This window comes from Pyxicephalus adspersus, chromosome 2, assembly GCF_032062135.1.
Source record: "Pyxicephalus adspersus chromosome 2, UCB_Pads_2.0, whole genome shotgun sequence".
Taxonomy (NCBI): domain Eukaryota; kingdom Metazoa; phylum Chordata; class Amphibia; order Anura; family Pyxicephalidae; genus Pyxicephalus; species Pyxicephalus adspersus.
Window position 1 is genome coordinate 16,864,343 of NC_092859.1, and position 18,788 is coordinate 16,883,130.

The window sequence follows — 18,788 nt, forward strand, 5'->3', positions numbered from 1 at the left end:
AGTGACCCTTGAACTATATAATTTCTGAATTGCTGCTTTTTAATTTGACTCCAATCCCAGAGAAAGCTCAAACCTTTGCCTGTTCCGACCAAAGTTACCCCCATTACCTATACACAGCAGAGGCAACCGTTTTGTCAACTTCGAGCCATATTCCACTGATTGGTAAATTTCTTTAAAAGTTGCTGCTTTTGTGGGATGAACAAATGGCTGTCCCTGCTTCCTGCCAAGTAATGGGCACACACAAAGATTCTTTTCAATTGGATCCTAAATTAATCAAGCTGTCCTTTTATGGGAAAAAGACATTTCAAGAAACTAAATTTATTAATTTATACGGGGTGTTCTTTTAATGGGTTCCCTTTTTTATAAAAGGCAGATTGGCACAACAGGATGTTCCTATAAATTGGATATGTTTTCTGCAAGGGTTTCTTTCACTTAATCAATATTTCCGTCCAGCAGGGCAGCGGATGCCAGTCTTATTTACCCACAGTGCAACTCGGCAGGTTTCTTTCTTGCGTCTCACACCTCACGGCTGTTGAATCAGCTCCCCTCTAACCCAATTAGCTTTCAGGATCCCATCCCGAGCAGCAACAGAGATCCTCACTGGGGGGAGGTCAATCGCCCATGGTCCATGATTGGCTGAAAGAGTGCTATGTGACCTAAGAGATTTTTCTCTCTCCCTCCCCTAGCAGCGATTTCATGGCAATAAAAAATGTTTTTCTTTGATTATGGGATGTGGGAGAGACCAATTACTAAAAGGAGGAGGGGGGAGAGAGATGCCTATGATTTTGAAAACATTGACATAAAAAGTTTCTGTAGGAGTAGCAAGATGGAGAAAATGTATGTTATGAGATCAGAGATTGTTAAGACATTGTATTGGAGATTGGAAAGACAGTAGTGTAGTTTTATGAACCTATACATGGAAGAGTAGACAAAGTGTTGAGAGCAAATAGAATAACATAACATTTTTATTACTGAATGAGTTGGAAAAATAGAATAGGGAGGCATGTTTTTTGCAGAAGACATGTAAGAAATAGACCAAAAATGTTGTAGTGGGTCAGATAGGAAGATGTAGAATATGGGATGGCTTCAAGATTAGGAGACGGTTTTCTTTTCTGATTCTCTCTCTTAATCTTCACCCTTGTCATACCCTTCTCACTCCCCCAGACTCATCCGCCTATGATCACAGGTTAATATTGGGGGTGTGGAAAGTATACACAGCTCATTGCAATTGTTTCTTTTTCTTCCCCTTGCCTACCTACCCCTGTCTCTTACCTCCTTTTGACCCTGTTTCTCTTCTTTGTTCATCTCTCTCACTACATTTCACTTCTTCCTCTTGTTTGCTGGTTCTTTTGATTTTCATTTCTATTTTCCCAACAATTCATTTTTTATACCCTACCAACTCACTCTTTTTGTTAAATTTAATACAACCTTTCCTTGAATGTTCCCATCTGATTTTTTTGGTACTTAAATTACTATCAACTTTTTTTTTACTTTGTCTTTGTTTTTTTGTATTTAATATATGGTTCATTCATTTTCCCACCATCATCTGCTATTTTCCTTTCTTCCTCCCTCTGTCCTGTCCCACCTTGTCCCCTCCATACAGTTTTCGTCTGCCCGGGAATGCTACAGGAGATTCTAGAACCCACTTCCACTCATGAGTCTGACCATCAGTCGGGAGCATGGTGTCGAGATCCCCTGCAAGCTGGTGAGCGACTCTATGTCATGCCATGGATTCCCTACCGTACAGACACATTAACAGAGTATGCATCCTGGGAGGACTATGCTGCTGGACGTCATACCACTACATATCGTCTACCAAGTCGAGTGGATGGCACAGGTTTTGTAGTGTACGATGGCGCTGCTTTTTATAACAAGGAACGTACACGCAACATTGTCAAATATGACCTTAGGACACGGATCAAGAGTGGAGAAGCAATTATATCCACAGCAAACTATCATGATACTTCTCCCTACAGGTGGGGTGGGAAAACGGACATAGACCTGGCTGTGGATGAAAATGGGTTATGGGTTATCTATGCTACGGAAGGAAATAGTGGGAGACTAGTAGTGACCCAACTTAACCCATATACTCTCCGTTTTGAGGGGACATGGGAGACGACTTATGATAAGCGTTCCGCATCAAATGCTTTCATGGCATGTGGGGTCCTTTATGTGCTGAGATCGGTGTATGCCGATGATGACAATGAGTCAGCAGGTAACCGACTGGAGTATGCATTTAACACCCATCGCAACAGGGAAGAGCCACTGGGAACAAATGGAGCCAATGGATTGGATTTTCCTAATCCCTACCAGTATATTTCATCTGTGGACTACAACCCAAGAGATGGGCAGCTTTATGTCTGGAACAACTATTTTCTGGTCCGCTATGCATTGAGATTTGGTCCTCCTGACCCAGCAGAGGGTAAGTGATGTGACTTAATTTAATGAAAATTATATGATTATATTATAGAATAAAATGAATGAATACTTTTTAGGCACTGAAGATGAAAAGAAATGGCATGGTAAGCTTAAGAATTCCATAACTGGTAGTTTATAAATTAATTACAATAATAAAAATAATCAGTAGAGGAATGTTTGCAATGAACCTATCACAAAGTCTGCAAGAGTGGCTTTGCTTTCCCATTACACTTTTCTTTACGCCTAATGTTTAGCTATGGCTGCCATATACAGTCCTTTGCATTTTTACCATTTGATTTTATTCAATATATTTAACAGTCTGAAGATACAAAAAGTGTCTTCACTGCAACACAAAAGGTAATTTGTCAAAAAGTCGACATTTTTTGGTTTCAAGTATTCACGTTTTCCTAGGATAATGGGCAGTATTGACTTTCCACAACATATAACATTTTGCCAAAGATAAAAGGCCCTTAGAAGACATTTTTCACATGTTATTTGTCGGGTAATGTCTGACAAACTCTGAACTGAAAGCAATATAGTTTTTTTTCATTAGTGGCTATCTACTTTTTACTGAAGATTCCAGGTTATAGTCATCTCAGTTTATCTGTTCTTTTCTGTGGATTCTATAGCTTGTTCAGAGTTATAATTGGCCTCCTGGTATCTAATGCCCTCCTTACCTGATTGCAAAGCTTTGGTAAACAGCCCAAGTGTGCCATATTCTTTTCTTCAGTTTAATTATGAATATAATGTTGTATGTAGTTATGCTTAGAGTGTAATTTTCTTATTACCTAGCACTGATTGGTCCTTCTACAGAAATATATGGGCTTGTTTTAATAGTTCCTTGGTGTTCTTGTTGCAGTTTGTTTAGATTCCATCTCTAGCACACCCTGGGTATTCTACTCTGGGTATTTATTTGAGATCATGTGACACTTTAATACTACCCTCAGATGGACTCTAACCACATAATAATGGGAATTCTGGGAGCATGTTTTTGCATCAGGGTTTATTTAGGGGTTTCAAATGGATGTGAATACATAGTCAAGAATTTTTGTCTGTAAATTGTTTGGGAAACTGTTCTGGTATTTGCATTTCAGCATTCATGGGTTGTTTGTAAGTATCTATACCATACAATTCCAGTTAAATTTGTTTTAACTTTAGGTTGAGGCATCAAAAAGTGTGATTTTTAAAAAATCTGAGTGTGAAGAAGCTGCAGGAAGGAGGGGGCCCCTGTATTGTGACCCAACTTTTCAGCAACCTCACAAAAATAGCCAGGTGGCTACTGAAAAGTGCTGTGTGGTGCACCCAGCTTAAAGGGGCTGGGGAGAGCACTGACTGTATCCAAATCCAAGTCTACTATGAAGTTGGGGGCATGTTGAAAACTGGTAATTTTCATGCAGCCATGCCCCTGTACCTATGGTTGAGGCATTGAAAACCATACCTAAGTTCTTGAAAGTAAATACTTACATAAAGAACTGTCTATATGCAAGCCTACGGCCCTATTCTATGGGGGAAATCCCACCCCGCACACTAGCCCTGGAAGGCTTCACAGAAATGCAAAAATGCTTTTATTGAAGTTTTAAAATCAAAACATAGAAATCTGCAAACCAAAAGGTGTGCTAGGCCTGAAAGCAGAAAGTTCAGGTATGACTTAGAACATTTCCAAAGCAAATGGTCAACACAATCAAACCAATTATGCCATTTCATCTACAATGAATCCCAGATAGGTAAAGTCACAATAATCACAATAATCACCCATTAGGGCAATTTATCTGGGACTTCTGGGGGTTCTGTTTGGTTAGGATAGCAGTTTTGTAATGGTGAACTCCAGCCTTCCTTACATAGTTGTATATTTTCCTCTCCTGTATTTTCTTTCTCTGTTTTCACTGCACACATCGAAATCAATCAGTAATTAGAAACTACAGCAAGTCAGATCAAGCCTGTATAATCTCATGGTTGCAGGTGGTCCAGCAACTTTAGCATCCCCTCAACACAAGAAGACCTTCAAGGCTTCCCCATTCCTCTTCCTGTCCATCATTATGCATTTGCAGTGTGTTTAACGCACACTACCAGTTCAAACTAAAGCACCCCCTGTTTTGATTTGGCCTGGTCTCTGGCTTAGCTTTTGTTAAATTATCCAGTGTTGTTTGCACACAAATGATGTCTGCCTAAAACTCCCAAACCTTCAGACTGACATATGCCCATCAAAATATTCTGATTTTTGCAAAGTTCCACTGGAGAGCCAGTCCACTGCTTGCATTAGGGCTGAGTGCTCATGAGAAGAGTACAGAAAGCAGAGTGCTATATACACCACCCTACCAGCCCCTCACACCAGCCATGACCTGTCTGCATTCCATAAAGAAGCACAAAGACCCAATTAAGATGTGATTGGGTCTACAAAACTGGCTTTGTTGAGAAATAAAATTATCATGTTTATGAGGGGAGGAAGAAAAACCAGAGAAGGCAACATTTAAATAGATTAAGCTCCAATTTTCAATGTATTTTGTTTTTTTCTCATGTGTGTTTGTGATTTTAGGTTTACAAATAAAACGGAATTTGTAAATTTGCAGATTTGGTTTGATTGCGCTATTTGCCTTGGACAATTATGTACCATGAATAGCAGATTATATTTTACCAGACTTGTCTTCTTCTTTTGTTTGAGTGTTATCTTCCACTCCCTAAATCATGTCACCACATTTTACTATCCATCTTATTTAGGAACCTCTGTGTGCATTCTGAACTATATAGAAAGAGAAACAGTATCCCTATAATCACAGTTCTGGGCTTTTCACTCACATAGCTGTAACCAAGCCAAAAGCCACTTCACTAGAAGAAATAAATAAAGCTTTACAAAAAGCCTTTTCATTTTATGATCAGCTTCTGTGCTGGCTATAATCCTCCTTTTAGGTGAAAGATATCACAAAATGTTTTAAAGCAGACTTTAGGTGGAATAATATAAGTATTGCTTCCACTGATGTGTAAAAATTCTACCTATGCTTTGATTGTCATTGGGACAGCCTATGTCGGTCCGCCTGATGACAGACATTATTGCTGGTAATGTTTTAATTCCTAATTCTTGGTGTGCTAGTAATACACTTGATGTGTGATTCCAGAAACCATGGTATGGGGTCATAGGACCATCATTTTCAACGTACTTTATCCCTTCTAACATGTGGACATGTATCAGGTGCTAATGAAACGTATATTGTACGGGTAGCCATTTTTGAAAATTTTGGATAAAGTTTGGAAGTGTAAAACCCAACTTCAAGTTTTTTTTCTGTTTGTGTCCCCTCTTGGGAAATTTACCCCACTTACTTGTCCTGGGGACCATTGTCACCAAAACTCCAAACAGACATCAGATTAGTGGATTGCTGGAAACAATCTTTTCTTATTCTTTTTAGTTACAGAAGAATGAACAAACGCTGTAAACACAGGGATGTTCTGCTCTATGGAGACGGGAAAGAGGAGGATAAGGGAGCAACACCCTGCTGTGCTTTCCTCTATGGTAGAGCAAGTGCTCAACAAATAGGGGTACTCTACAATCCACCAGGGCACATTGAGTTTTGAGGGACTGCTGTGCACATGCTAGATTTTCACCTAAAATGAGCATGACCATTCATCTGGGCTGATAATCATCTACCATTTGTAAATAGCTTAAGATAGAAAGTTAATGGAAAATCCAATATTATAAATTTTGGGCAATAGTTAAGGTAGAATCCTGTCCTGAGCACAACTCTTTGGAATGAAAGTTGTATTTCTTCTTGGTCTTTAGAACAGGAATTGAAAGAAAATCTGCCTAGCAAAGTGAAAATTGCGACAACTAACTCATTGGGGAATTTATTCCTTTCTTGGGCTATACCAAAACTAGCAAAAATTGTCTGGACCCACTTTAATACATGTCAATGTTTCTATACTGCTAAATTGTGTTTTTTTTTTTTTTTGTGGCTGGCCTTTCTATAACATACTGAGAAGATATTTGTAGGCGCAGGGATGTATGTGCCAAATTAGACTTTATGGACCCATGCTAAATTCAGCTAAGTTTAAGTTAAAGGGTGGAACCACAAAACAGAATTACCTATTTATGATAATTTTCCCCTTATTTTTTCCCTTACATATTAATCTCTGACAATTTGTGGCTAATTTCGGAAAAAAACTATAGGGGGAAAGGGGCACAGGGGAAGTAAAGAAATGTCATGGAACTACAGTTAGGAAACATGACACCGTTCTCCTTTCTTCTCTTTGGTGTTCTGTATAGAAAAAAGTTAGCTCTGCATATAAAGGAACTCCATGCATCTAGTATTTACTCATTCCAAAAGTGTTCTTGCAAAAACTATTGAAAAAAAAGAAATTGTATAAATGGCTGTCATCATTCAGGTATAGCTAGGGAAACATAATGCCCCAATTGGGCCGTGGAAATGATCAGCCATCCCCAATTTATGTCAGGACTATGCTTGACAAACGTCAAATTCTTTTGATCAGGGCCTGGTACCTCTTGTCCCATTCGCCCTGATGGTGGATCTAAATACAGGTATTGGTTTTACTTTATCTTTAGAGAGTGCTTTCAATTCTTTATTCAATATATCAATATATAAATCAATATTTATTCAATTCTTTATTCTATAAATAAGCTTAGACAAGCTAATGGCAGAGATCTGTGCACCTTGCCTTCAGATTATGCAGCTCGGATGAGCCAAAGGAACAGTTGTTCATACATTTACATCACTGTGTCTGAAAGTCATAAAATGTTTAAGGCTACACAAATATGGTGGCTCCAGAAGGCACCACTACACAGTAAATGTAAATTAAAATTGTTGTGAGGAACACTGATGTGAAATTATTTAAAGATGAAAAGAGATGTTTTATTCTGCACAGTCATGCAAGATTTGCTTTAAGTGCCACAGCTCTTTTTTATGCTCTGCTGACTGCAACATTCTGCCGGTCTATTCACAGTTGTACAATTCATCCTGCCCTTACACTGCCTATCATCCCTACAGCCGCACACATATAACCATGACCTGTTGTTCAAACCTTGCCCCAGCCGAAAATCTGCTGCTGCTGTGTCATTGTTCAACAAATATTGTCTTAGAGCTGTCAGTGTTCCCTGATTTCCAGAAACATTCATGTAATCTTTTTTTTTTATATATAAAGGTTGTCCATGACAGTGTCACTGTTTGTCTATTAAAAGACAGCTGCACAATTTTTGTGCTTGTTGTGTCATCCCCGGGATGGAATGCTGGTTAGGCTTAGGCACATGGATAAAATATATCATGTTAGCATTAAGTTCATGTTGCCAGGGGCATTGAGACTGCGTAAGATGTGTTGCTGGTCAGTGGACCAAAAGTACAAAAAAACTTATATGAGTGCCCTGGTGATCAGAATAAAGGAGCTTCCCTTCCACCTACCAACATCTTGGCTCCTTTGTAGAAAAAAGTGAAAAAAATTGAACATTGGTAGCCAGGTTGTCAAAATAAAGCAGACACTTCCCGTTCACCTATAACATCTGGGCTCATTTGTAGGATAAAATGTGAAAAGACAGGAGCTTATGGGTGACCAGGATTTCATACTAAAGAAAGAAATTCTCTGTTGCTAGGGTTCATTTTTTTAAAAAATGTACAGGAGAAGGACGTGTTGGTGGTTAGGTGGTCAGGATCAAGAAGTAACTTTCCCTTTACTGAAAGTCATCTGGGCTCATTTGTAGGAGAGGTACACAGGGGGGGCCTATGAGTTGATAGATAATCAGAATTTCATCTTTCACCTAAAGTCATTGGGCAGAGTATTAGTAAGAGTGGTACAAGGTGGGCCAAATGAGTGATCAAGTGGTCACAAGTTGAGAAACTTCCCTAATATTTTAATTTAGAGTTTTCTGGGCTCAATTTGCCACTCGGTTTTTGGGCCCTGATAATTATTATCATTGGTATATAGTCCACATCCACCTGGTAAATTACCATATGGCCTTTCATTCTCTACCAGGAAGAAAAATTTATCACTGCAGTGGGGTTACCAGTGTGAGCCACCCTGTCAATTTTGCATGGCAACTTATAGTGGAACATTCTTATCTGAATTTTGTTCTTCTACTCCAATTTCCACCTGGGTACCAGTTGGTCAACCTAGACTACAAATACTGTATGTCAACCCGTGGGTGGTAACGTACTATATTGAAATTGCCAGAATCTAACATTGGCCTCAACAGTAGCCTCAAACACTGTTGGCTTTGCATTACACTGCAATGCCGTGGAAATGCCTCTTCTTGGGACATGTTTTTAACACCCTACACTCACCCTATGTCCTTCGTCTTCTGGGTTGAATGGTGTTAGAAGACATCTCATGGGAAAAGGAGTTCTTGTAGAGGACGGTGTTAAGAAGTAGCCATTGCAACCATTGCTTCTAATTAAGCTCATGGGCTGGCCTAGGAGTAATAATATGCCAAATAATATATGGAAAAGTCTTTTATCAGTCTGAGATTGCATGGGGAAGGGTTACATTTTTATTGCAGTCAATGTCCCCATACGGAAATTCATCACTGTATTTGTATGAAACTGAGGGGAATTCTAAAACTGTTGTTCTGGTGACAAATGTGTGAGAGGGGAAATCTCCTTCACGTTAGGAGATTTCCTTTTACTTCTGTTGTATCTCTTAGACAAGAAGTGGAGGAAAATTTCACTAAAAGCAATAAATAACCTGGTGGGGGTGTAACCCCCTTTTTAATCTTTCCAAAGCACCAAAATAAGTTTTGGTTATATAAACATAGTAAATAGTATTATTACTAACATTTTGCTTGGTGCTAGAAAAACCTAAGCTGTTCAATTTATGCAAAGTTATCTGTAACTACAATGCATTATTTATATAAGCTGTTTTGTTTTTGTGACCTGTCAACTGCTACTTCCAAGGTAACATTCATACCAAAGGTGTAAATTGGAATATTAATATACATAATATACATAATGTGGTGTGTGTTTATTATTTATTATGTAGATGTGTATAATAATTTTAATAATAGTTAAAAGGCAATAAAAGATTTTATCTAGCAACAAGTCATAAAGAAGGATGAAGCGGATTTGTATGACCTGAGCTATTTATCTCAAAATAACTGACCACTGCCTACCATTCCCTTATTATTCATAAGCTTTTATTTGTTCCTAGTCTTTTTTTTTCCCAAAACCAATAAAACGCCAGAATCTCTCTTTATTGTGCAGCAGGGAATAAGAGGCTTCCCAGCGTATTAGAAGTGCCAAAGGCTGTATGGGCGCTGTCGCTGGGAGTTATTTGCTTCTCTTATAGATCACATTAATTACAAATGACACTCAGTACTATGCCAAGGATCTGAGATGTATTTTCCACTGGGCACAAGCCTAGGGGGACATCATTAAGAGGGTAACAGAGGAATTGTGTTTATATCCATTTTCTGAACTTTATTTTCCCTAGTTTGTTTGTCTTAGCCTACAGCACACCAGAAATACATTCCACTAGGTGGTAAATGAAATGCTAACCATTCACTATGCCATTTATGATCAATTAAATGTTCAAATCAAATCTGTCATGTTTACAATCAATTTTTTTGGTGGAATGCCAATCAAAAATTGAGCAAGGTTATTTTTTTATGAAGTATTAAATTGAACATAATTACACATGTGAAGTCTGTGTATCCTTACCAAATTAACAATTTTATTATCACCTTTTTTACTTCATATTTTTATACTAATACTAAATTACACTAATTTCATTTTAGGACTACCTGCTTTTATGTTGAAGGTTCATGCAGGTGAATATGTCCAATGATTTTCAACCTAAAGCTTCCCCCTACCATTTTTTTTTTTTTTTTTTTTTTTTTTTTTTTACTTTGCTCCTAATGGGATGATTTATGAAGTCCAGTAGATGTCGACTCCAGGGTTCATGATCTTTTATTGCACAAGTAGGAAAGGTTCATATGGCTATTTCAGAACTAGTGGGTCAAGCCATTGATAAGACCACTGCATAGACAATCAGCAGGCATGACTGGACTTCTCGAACTGGTGGAAATGCTAGTGTTAGAACAGTTTGCACGGATTAGTAGAGAAGAGAGTTGCAGCCTGAGCTGTACTTTGTGTTGGATACCCCATCCCTTTCTCCATGCTGGTTCGATTCACTGGCCCTAAGTTTCTACAGGACATAACAGTGAGTCACATAGGAGCTGATGGAATGAGCAGTGGTATTAAACATACTTGGATGTATGTCAGATGCATTGGCTGCAAACTAGCTGCATTTTCAGCTAGTTTATTTCTTGAAGAGAGCAAAGTTTGGTGGCATGGGTACAAGTAGGTGTTATACTTTTTATATAGAAAGCCCCTAAAAAACCTTTATAATTTAGTAAATCAGTTTTGCACAGGTAAATGTTGCTTCCACTGTTCCTACTTCCATGTGATATATATTTAGTTCTCCTAGGTTTTTGTGCATAGTGCATATTTATCCATAATTTTTCTTACAAACTCATATGCATATACACCTTGGAATTTGTGTTTAGTGAGCTTTAAAACAAAAACTCTAAAAATATAGGAAAAAGGAAAGGCTTCAGAGAAGGAATGGGCTTTAGTTTTTACCTCCTTGTAGGTTTCATAGACCAAAGCTCCATATTATTTCATACACTGGAAGGCTCTAGGCAGCACACAGAACTGACTAGATTTAAACCATAACTGAATTAAATTTTGTTTGCTAAGCCATTTTGAAAATATGAAATACTTGTAATTTATTATCATATCTCTTGTAGTCTATCTAGAAGCACTTCCTGGCTACATGCACCCCAATGATGGTGATATTTCTCTTTGTAGTGGACCATGCCTGCATAATGTGCATATAGTTGGACACTTGCAGTCCTGGGTGACAATCCAGGATCACAGGTGGGAGACAGTAAAAAAGTGTTACTATCCCAAAATAGGTAATGACAGAAAAAGGATCAAATGGCAGGATTACCAGGTTGTATTTAAAGCTGCAGATTTAGAGCATAACACAGTTTTTGTGTGTGGACAGCGCTGTAGAAATAATGTTATTATTCGTAATGCAGTTATGTTTCAATAGAAAAATGAATTATGTATTATGTACTTCAGATGTAAAAAGCAAGAAGTAAAGATATTCAGAGGAAGCACAAGCTAGGACTATACTATAAGAGAAAGTCATATTTTGGTGTTTTCAGAATGCTTAAAAATGGAGCAGTCAGAGCTTTCTAGGTAAAGTTGGTGATTGTGATTTCTTAGTAAACAATTCAAAATTTATAAGGTACTGCAGACTAAGAAGACTGGGTATATCAGAACTGATATGGGTCTGGGTGCTACTGAGCTCTGCCTGGTAAGGAATCCAGTGATTCACACTGTATACCCACCATGTTTTCTTCGCTATTGATCGTTTCTATAAGTAATCCAGCCAAAGCATTTTTCTTAATTTTTTTGTTAGTTGTCCATGTAATAATCATGACATCTGGAGTATGGGCCATGTCACACAGGTAATACTAAGAAATTTATAGCTGTCCCTAAAAATGTATTGCACCCTGTCTCCACTGAAGAGAATCACACTATTTGTCTTGCTGACCATTGCCAATTATTGGAAAAAAGGCAAAACCTTAAAAACATGGGCCCTAACTTTGTGAAAATGAATCCCTTTATTCGCATTGGTGACCATTTTCACTAAGAACTAAAATGAGAAGAAACACAAACCTGTAAAGTTGTGTCCAGAACAAGAGAAGAGGGGATTCCTTCTAAGAGGACAGTTGTCCAAGAGATGAATTACAGATTTTTACCTCTCTGAATCAAAAGATTTCCCAAAAGAAAAAAAAATAACATGGGAGGGGATTTTAACTTCTTACTGTTTTATTAAAAAAAGATTTGCTTATACATACAATTGAAATTAGTGAACCTGATATTGTCTATAGTTCATGTTCGATGCCATACATTTCATGTTGGGTTGTCTGCTCAAACTTCCACGAAAACTCAATAAGTTTGTTAAAGAGGTAAAGATTCTGTGATTGGTTTGCATTTGTTTTAAATACTATGCTCATGGTTGAAGGGTGAAAATGTAAATGTTGTAATGCTACAGGTTTAAGGGTGATTAATAATATTAACGATTATGAGAATGTATTGTGTGCATAATTTATAGGTGTTATATCAATTGATAATAAAAACTACAAAAATATTGTGAATTAAGTGTTTACATTACTGGCAGCTAAAAATAATATTATAACGTCCAGGAAATTCAACACACCCTTTTCAGTCTGTTATGTTGAGACAGGTATTTGGACCAAATTCTATTTCAGGAGAAAGTCTTAAATGTTTCAGTTTACAATTATAAAATTTGTTTTTAATATTATTCATTATTTATCCTCTTTTAGGCCCAGTTACCCCCACCCCACCTGTGGTTACAGTTACTCTACCTCCCCCTCCAGTGACTGTTACTACTCTACCTTCTGCAACCACAACTGTCCGCCGCCCTCCACTCACCACGCATCCTGCAGGGACTATAAATCAAGTGGGACACGACCCTCCAACTCCAGGCACCCGCCGCCCTCCTCCTTCCAACCAGCATTCGCATCCTGAGGTCTTTTGCCCCGCCCGTGAGGAGAGAAAGATCCAGTGGCCAGCTACTCAGCAAGGCATGCGAGTGGAGAGACCATGTCCAAAGGGCACCCGTGGTGAGTAATTGCCCTAATAAAATATAGGCAATTCTATGACTGGGAACAGGCTAACAATTACTATTATGTGGGCTGTTCAAGCCATTAGTCAATTGGGGCAATTTTTTTTTTTTGCATGCTGGATGGCATTTAATCATCTCTTGCTCTTGTGAATAGTGAAAATGGCACCATATTTGGCTACCAATGGAGAAGGGTTGGCATTAAAAACTGCTGCTTCGGGCAGCACACGTCATAGCAATTTAAGTGAATAATATACCATCACCAGAAAATATACACCAAGAGCCAATGTAGAAAGCAATCACCTGTATAATATTTCAAAATCTCTCCATTTACCCTCCCCCCACCAGCTCCCAGCCCAAAATTTGATGCCAGACTGTGTTGGCTTGCAGTTTAACATGTCACACAAATCTGACCTCAGCAACCATTTTCAGAAAATACGTCCAAGTTTCAGGGTTGAAGTCATATTGTAAAGGTCAGTGGAGTAATTAAGCCCGGCAGACACTGGAGATCATGAAAAACATATCAAACAATGTTAGCCAAAAAGAAGAGATTAAGTCAATGCTAACATGAGCCGTGTTCCGAACTTTCTCATCTTATGTGCACCGTTGCATGAAAAAGATATAATTTATTCTTATTTTGTCTCCTGCCCAGATTTGCAGATTCAGATTCAGCTTTAACCAAAGTGTTTTGCAGAAAAATTGCATTAATTCACATAAATATTCACAAAGGAACAACACAGTCTGTGGTATTGTAAAACTGCCTGTATAGTCTATTTTATTCTATGAAAGTCTAATTCTTACAAAAATAAGGTTGTCTGGCTCTGTTTAAAGCTCGCCATATACATGACAATTTGATATAGCTTTCTTATCCATTTTTCGACAACATCGCAAAGCAATAGCAATAATAAAATGGTGGTTTCAATTCAAAGCAAGGAGATGGGATTGAAATTGTACCACTCTAATGTAGATGGAAATTCTGATTTTGACAAAATACCTGTCATTATTTTCCACTTCTAATTAGATCCTTTCATAAACAGTATTAAAGCTATGAATGTATTGCCAAGTTCTGATTCACAACCAATTTCTCCTGGTCCATCGATCCCACAGGTGGTAGATTGATTCATTTCTGTTGATAACTTGCAATCATATTTGTTATTCCTGGTGGATTACAAGTTGTTGAAACTGACTTTATTGAGCTTTATACAAGTCATACCCTTGGCAATTTCGAAATTAAACTTATAATTCCAATCCTCAAATTTTAAAATTGTGGCGGAAATCAATCAGAACTGCTACAATGATATTTCAAATTGATGGAAAGCTCTTAAAAGTGTAACAGAATTGAAGAATATAAGTGTGTTTAGCTAAATGTGGCAAATGTAGTTGCCTCTACATTGATGCAGTTCTGATCACCATAATTTGAATATAGTGTGTGGCCAAAAACATATTTTTCATATAGCTCTTATGAACAGAGACATCTGACTTTGCCCATTAAGAATCTTTTACTGACAAACTGCCCATCCTCACCTACATATACTCACCTGTTCTGAGTGCCATAACCAGTTGGATGCCTAAAAAACCTCTATACCCCCTAGTAATGGCTGAAAATCCTACTGTTCCTTTCTTCCAAGAACAGTGCCTGGGCTAACACACCAATCACCTTACCTAAACACTGTTGTGGTGCCTGGTGTAGGACATTAACCCTCTGAAAATTCTAAAAAAATGTTCTTATGCCAGGACAAAACTCAGGGGTCAAGACTTTAAGAGAAAAACAGGGTGGCGGAGGAACATATGAATGGTAGATATTGGTGGATAGTTGGTGCATAAAGACAATCTAATTTTTTTCCTGAATGGCAGCACTTTTATAACCAAATATGTTGTTGGGTATGTTATATGAGGATATTTAAATGCCCTGATTAGAGTAAAACAAACCTTTCCTTTCTTTTAGTGGAAATAAAAAGTAGTTTATAGTGGAGTCAAAGTGCTTGTGATTTGGATAGAGATTTCCACAATCTTTGGCTTTACCCATATTGAGATGATCCTAATCCTTGCTCTCCTAATGGGTTGAAATCAAGTCCAAATCTCAATACTTTCAAATCTCTCTTTACCAGTGTTTCTTGTCCTTTGTAACATGGGGGGAAGTGAAAAAACTTTCAGGGAACCCCTGCTATAATTACTAGAACCATAGCTCATACCACATTAGTGTGGTGGTCATTGGGAAGAATGCCTCTTACATTGCTGGTTACTGTGAAGACTGCCACCCTTACAGATAGATAAAAAGATCATTGGTACCTGGTAAACTAACCTGAGAGTCCCAAATTGCTCATTACTCAATGAACCTCTAGCAACCTGTGGAGGAACCCTGGACTTCCACTGAGCCCTGGTTGAGAAACGCTGCTCTACATATTGACAGCATTAGTATTTTGCCAACAGCTGATGAGAGTGAGCAAGTCCTATGTAGTTATTATTAAATATAATTGATCTGAAAGGTCAGTTCTAAACATAAAATCTTGGTCTTACGATGTATCTGCCCATTTAATGAAATTGTTGCATATTGGCTAATAAGAAAAAAGTCCAAAAAAATCTAGCTTCAAAAAGAAACAAATTAGCAGTTTTCTGTTAAAACATGAAAGAGCACAGTTCAGCAATAGGTTGAAATGCCCACAAGCATGCACCCTAACAATTTTTTATGTTTGTCTTATTTATATATTTATTTAAGTCAATATATTTTTTTTTAAAAACTGAGCTCTAGGCAAATTGGCAAATTTAAAATCATGTTATGCATTTATTAAAAATGTATTTTACATGCAACTACATAAGTACCTAAATCTGTAATATCAGCCTGTATTGCAGCACTCAGACTGGGATAGGAAGGGGTAGCACGTAACCAGTCAGGGTTTATTGATTTGCAAAATGCTGTCTGGGACTATAATTAAAGATGAGTATGGAATGGCGACACCATGAATGTGCTTCTGCTCGTATATTGTCCAATCAAATAGCTCTTGTAACTGGCTATATTGCCTAAAATATACTTAAACCTGAGAATAAAAACTCTAATACATCACAGTTTACTTATATTGGTTACATATTTTAGATTTTTCAAGCTAAGAAATAACATAAAATACCAGTATATCTCTTAGAGTGATAAAATTTGACCGAATTTGGGAACCCTGGAAGTCGTACAAACTAGTGTAATACACTTTAAAACTTACTAAGGTCTCAACCTATACCCACATATTTTACTTTGACAGTTTCCAACCCCCATTTCTTCTTCCCTCCCCTTTTTCATTTTGGAATCGTCCATCTCTTTGGCTTTATGTCTCAAATGTTTTGGTAATTTAAATTTTTGATTGAAGCTTGGGATGGTTTTTGCAAAAGATGTTTCCTTCCCGGATCTATGCTAATAATTTTCAGAGAACTACCTTAAAACACATGTCTCAAAAAGACACTTATGATACTTTGGACTTATGTCTTGTTTTTATATTGTTTATTTGTACGAAAAAATAATTTCTCTTTCTTGTTTTTGTTATTCTTATGTTAAAAATCAATAAAAACATTAAAATACAAAATACCAGTATATCTTGCCAAAAATGGGAGTCCTTATCAATTGCTTTTACCCAAAAGTCAACTAATGTTTTTACTTTATATTCACACATTTCACACATGAGTTCAATTAGAAAATGCATGAATTATGAGTAAATAATTATAACTAATTAACTATGATCAGTTGATTCATATTTCCAGCATATAAAAAGATAATTACCGAGTAGCAATTGACTAGGGTACTTCAGCTGTATCTTGAATACTGTTCAAATACCAAATTGCAGTATGAGTTTGGTTTATGTAGTTTAGACATAAATGTATACATTTTTTGTCCATATGGGAGACTTAGCAGATCCTACCTCACATCCTGTGCCTGGAAAGAGCTGTCTGTTTCCAAAAAAGAACTATAAAACATCTGATAGGCACAAAAATTTGTTAAGTATTTTTCCTAACTTCTTGTCTTATTCTCCTCCCAGGCATTGCTTCATTCCTGTGTATGCCAACAGTGGCCATATGGAACCCTCGTGGCCCTGACCTCAGTAACTGTACTTCTCCTTGGGTCAATCAGGTGGCACAGAAGGTAAGATCTAAGTGATTGCCCTATATCAGGAGTCTGCAACCTGCGGCTCTTCAGCCTCCTTGTTGTGGCTCCCTTCGGCTGCCGCGGGGAGATCTCTGATGGGGGATCCTCTTCCTCCCAAGACACTGCGGAGGAGCGGGATTCCCTATCCGGTGTTCTAATGAAAAAAATCTACCAGTGAAATAAATCTACCACGGGGCATGTACAAATGGGTGTGTACAATGACATCCCCCTCCTTTGAACCCCAATTCCTCTGGAATGGGGAGATGTACAAAACCAAAAATGTAGGTGCAAGTGGGGGACACCTGTGACTAACACCCCCTAAAATTTAATCGTTAGGCTATCATCAGAACATAAAGAACTCTGCCCATCAAAAAAATCTACCGTTACACATTGCTGGAGGCACCTGAACCCCAATTTCTCTGGAACAGGAAGGGGGTACAGGTGAACAAAATTAGAGGTGCAAGTGGGGAACACCTGTGGCTAACACCTCCTAAAAACTCCACCCATCAAAAAACCCCTACCCTGTTACACATTGTTGGAGGCTTCTAGCACCTAAACCCCAATTTATCTGGAAAGGGGGGACAAGGGAAAAAAATTTGAGGTGCAAGTACGGGACACCTGTGGCTAACACCTCCTAAAAATTCATAAAAACTCTGCCTATCAAAAAAATCTACCCTGTTACACATTGCTGGAAGCATCTAGCATCTGAACCCCAATTTCTCTGGATAGGGGGGGAGGCGGTACAGGTGACCAAAATAGAGGTGCAAGTGGGGGACACTTATGGCTAACACCACCTACAATTGAATCGCTAAGGCATCTTCAGAAAATAAAGAACTCTGCCCATCAAAATAATCTACCCTGTTACACATTGCTGGAGGCTTCTAGCACCTGAACCCCAATTACTCAAGATTGGGGGTTACAGGTGAACAAAATTAAAGCTGCAAATGAGGGACACCTGTGGCTAACACCCCTTAAAATTTCATCGCTAAGGCATCGTCAGAACATAAAGAACTCTGCCCATCAAAAAAATCTACCCTGTTACGTTGAAAGCCTCCAGCTTCTAATGTAACAGGATGATACGTTAGAAGCTGGAGGCTTCTAGGGGCATAGTTCAGTGTTTAATTTATTTCAAAGTAGGCCTACACATGCACACTTGTTGTAACAGGTAAAATTAAAAAAATACTAAAACTTTTAAAAGTTTATAAACTGTGTTATGTTTTGCGGCTCCAGACTATTTTTCTTTAGTGGAAGAGGCAAAATGGCTCTTTTGATAGTAAAGGTTGCTGACCCCTGCCCTATATCTATATGTTTGAGTTGTTCTTTTTGATGTTTTTAAAATGTTTGTTCATAAATGTGCTCATGACAATGGAATTACTATATTGTGCAACTTAGATTAAGAGTGGGGAGAATGCAGCTAACATTGCCGGGGAATTAGCCCGTCACACCCGTGGACAGATCTATGCTGGGGATGTCACGTCGACTGTTCGACTTCTGGAACAGCTGGTGGATATTCTGGATGCGCAATTACAAGCACTGCGGCCAATAGAGAGAGAGAGTGCGGGAAAGAATTACAACAGGGTAAGATTGCCAGGGTTTGTGT

At 38.0% G+C, this 18,788-nt stretch overlaps 1 protein-coding gene across 6 annotated transcripts in view; it reads left to right on the top strand.

The window, feature by feature from the left end:
* Nucleotides 1–18,788, top strand: part of ADGRL1 (adhesion G protein-coupled receptor L1) — a 255,377-nt gene that overhangs the window by 197,460 nt on the left and 39,129 nt on the right. For all 6 annotated transcript variants that reach the window (XM_072399701.1, XM_072399700.1, XM_072399702.1 and 3 more), the window contains 4 exons: nt 1,604–2,422; nt 12,767–13,066; nt 17,082–17,185; nt 18,581–18,766. In XM_072399701.1, the coding sequence (XP_072255802.1) occupies nt 1,604–2,422; nt 12,767–13,066; nt 17,082–17,185; nt 18,581–18,766 (1,409 nt within the window). The remainder of the gene's footprint in view (nt 1–1,603; nt 2,423–12,766; nt 13,067–17,081; nt 17,186–18,580; nt 18,767–18,788) is intronic.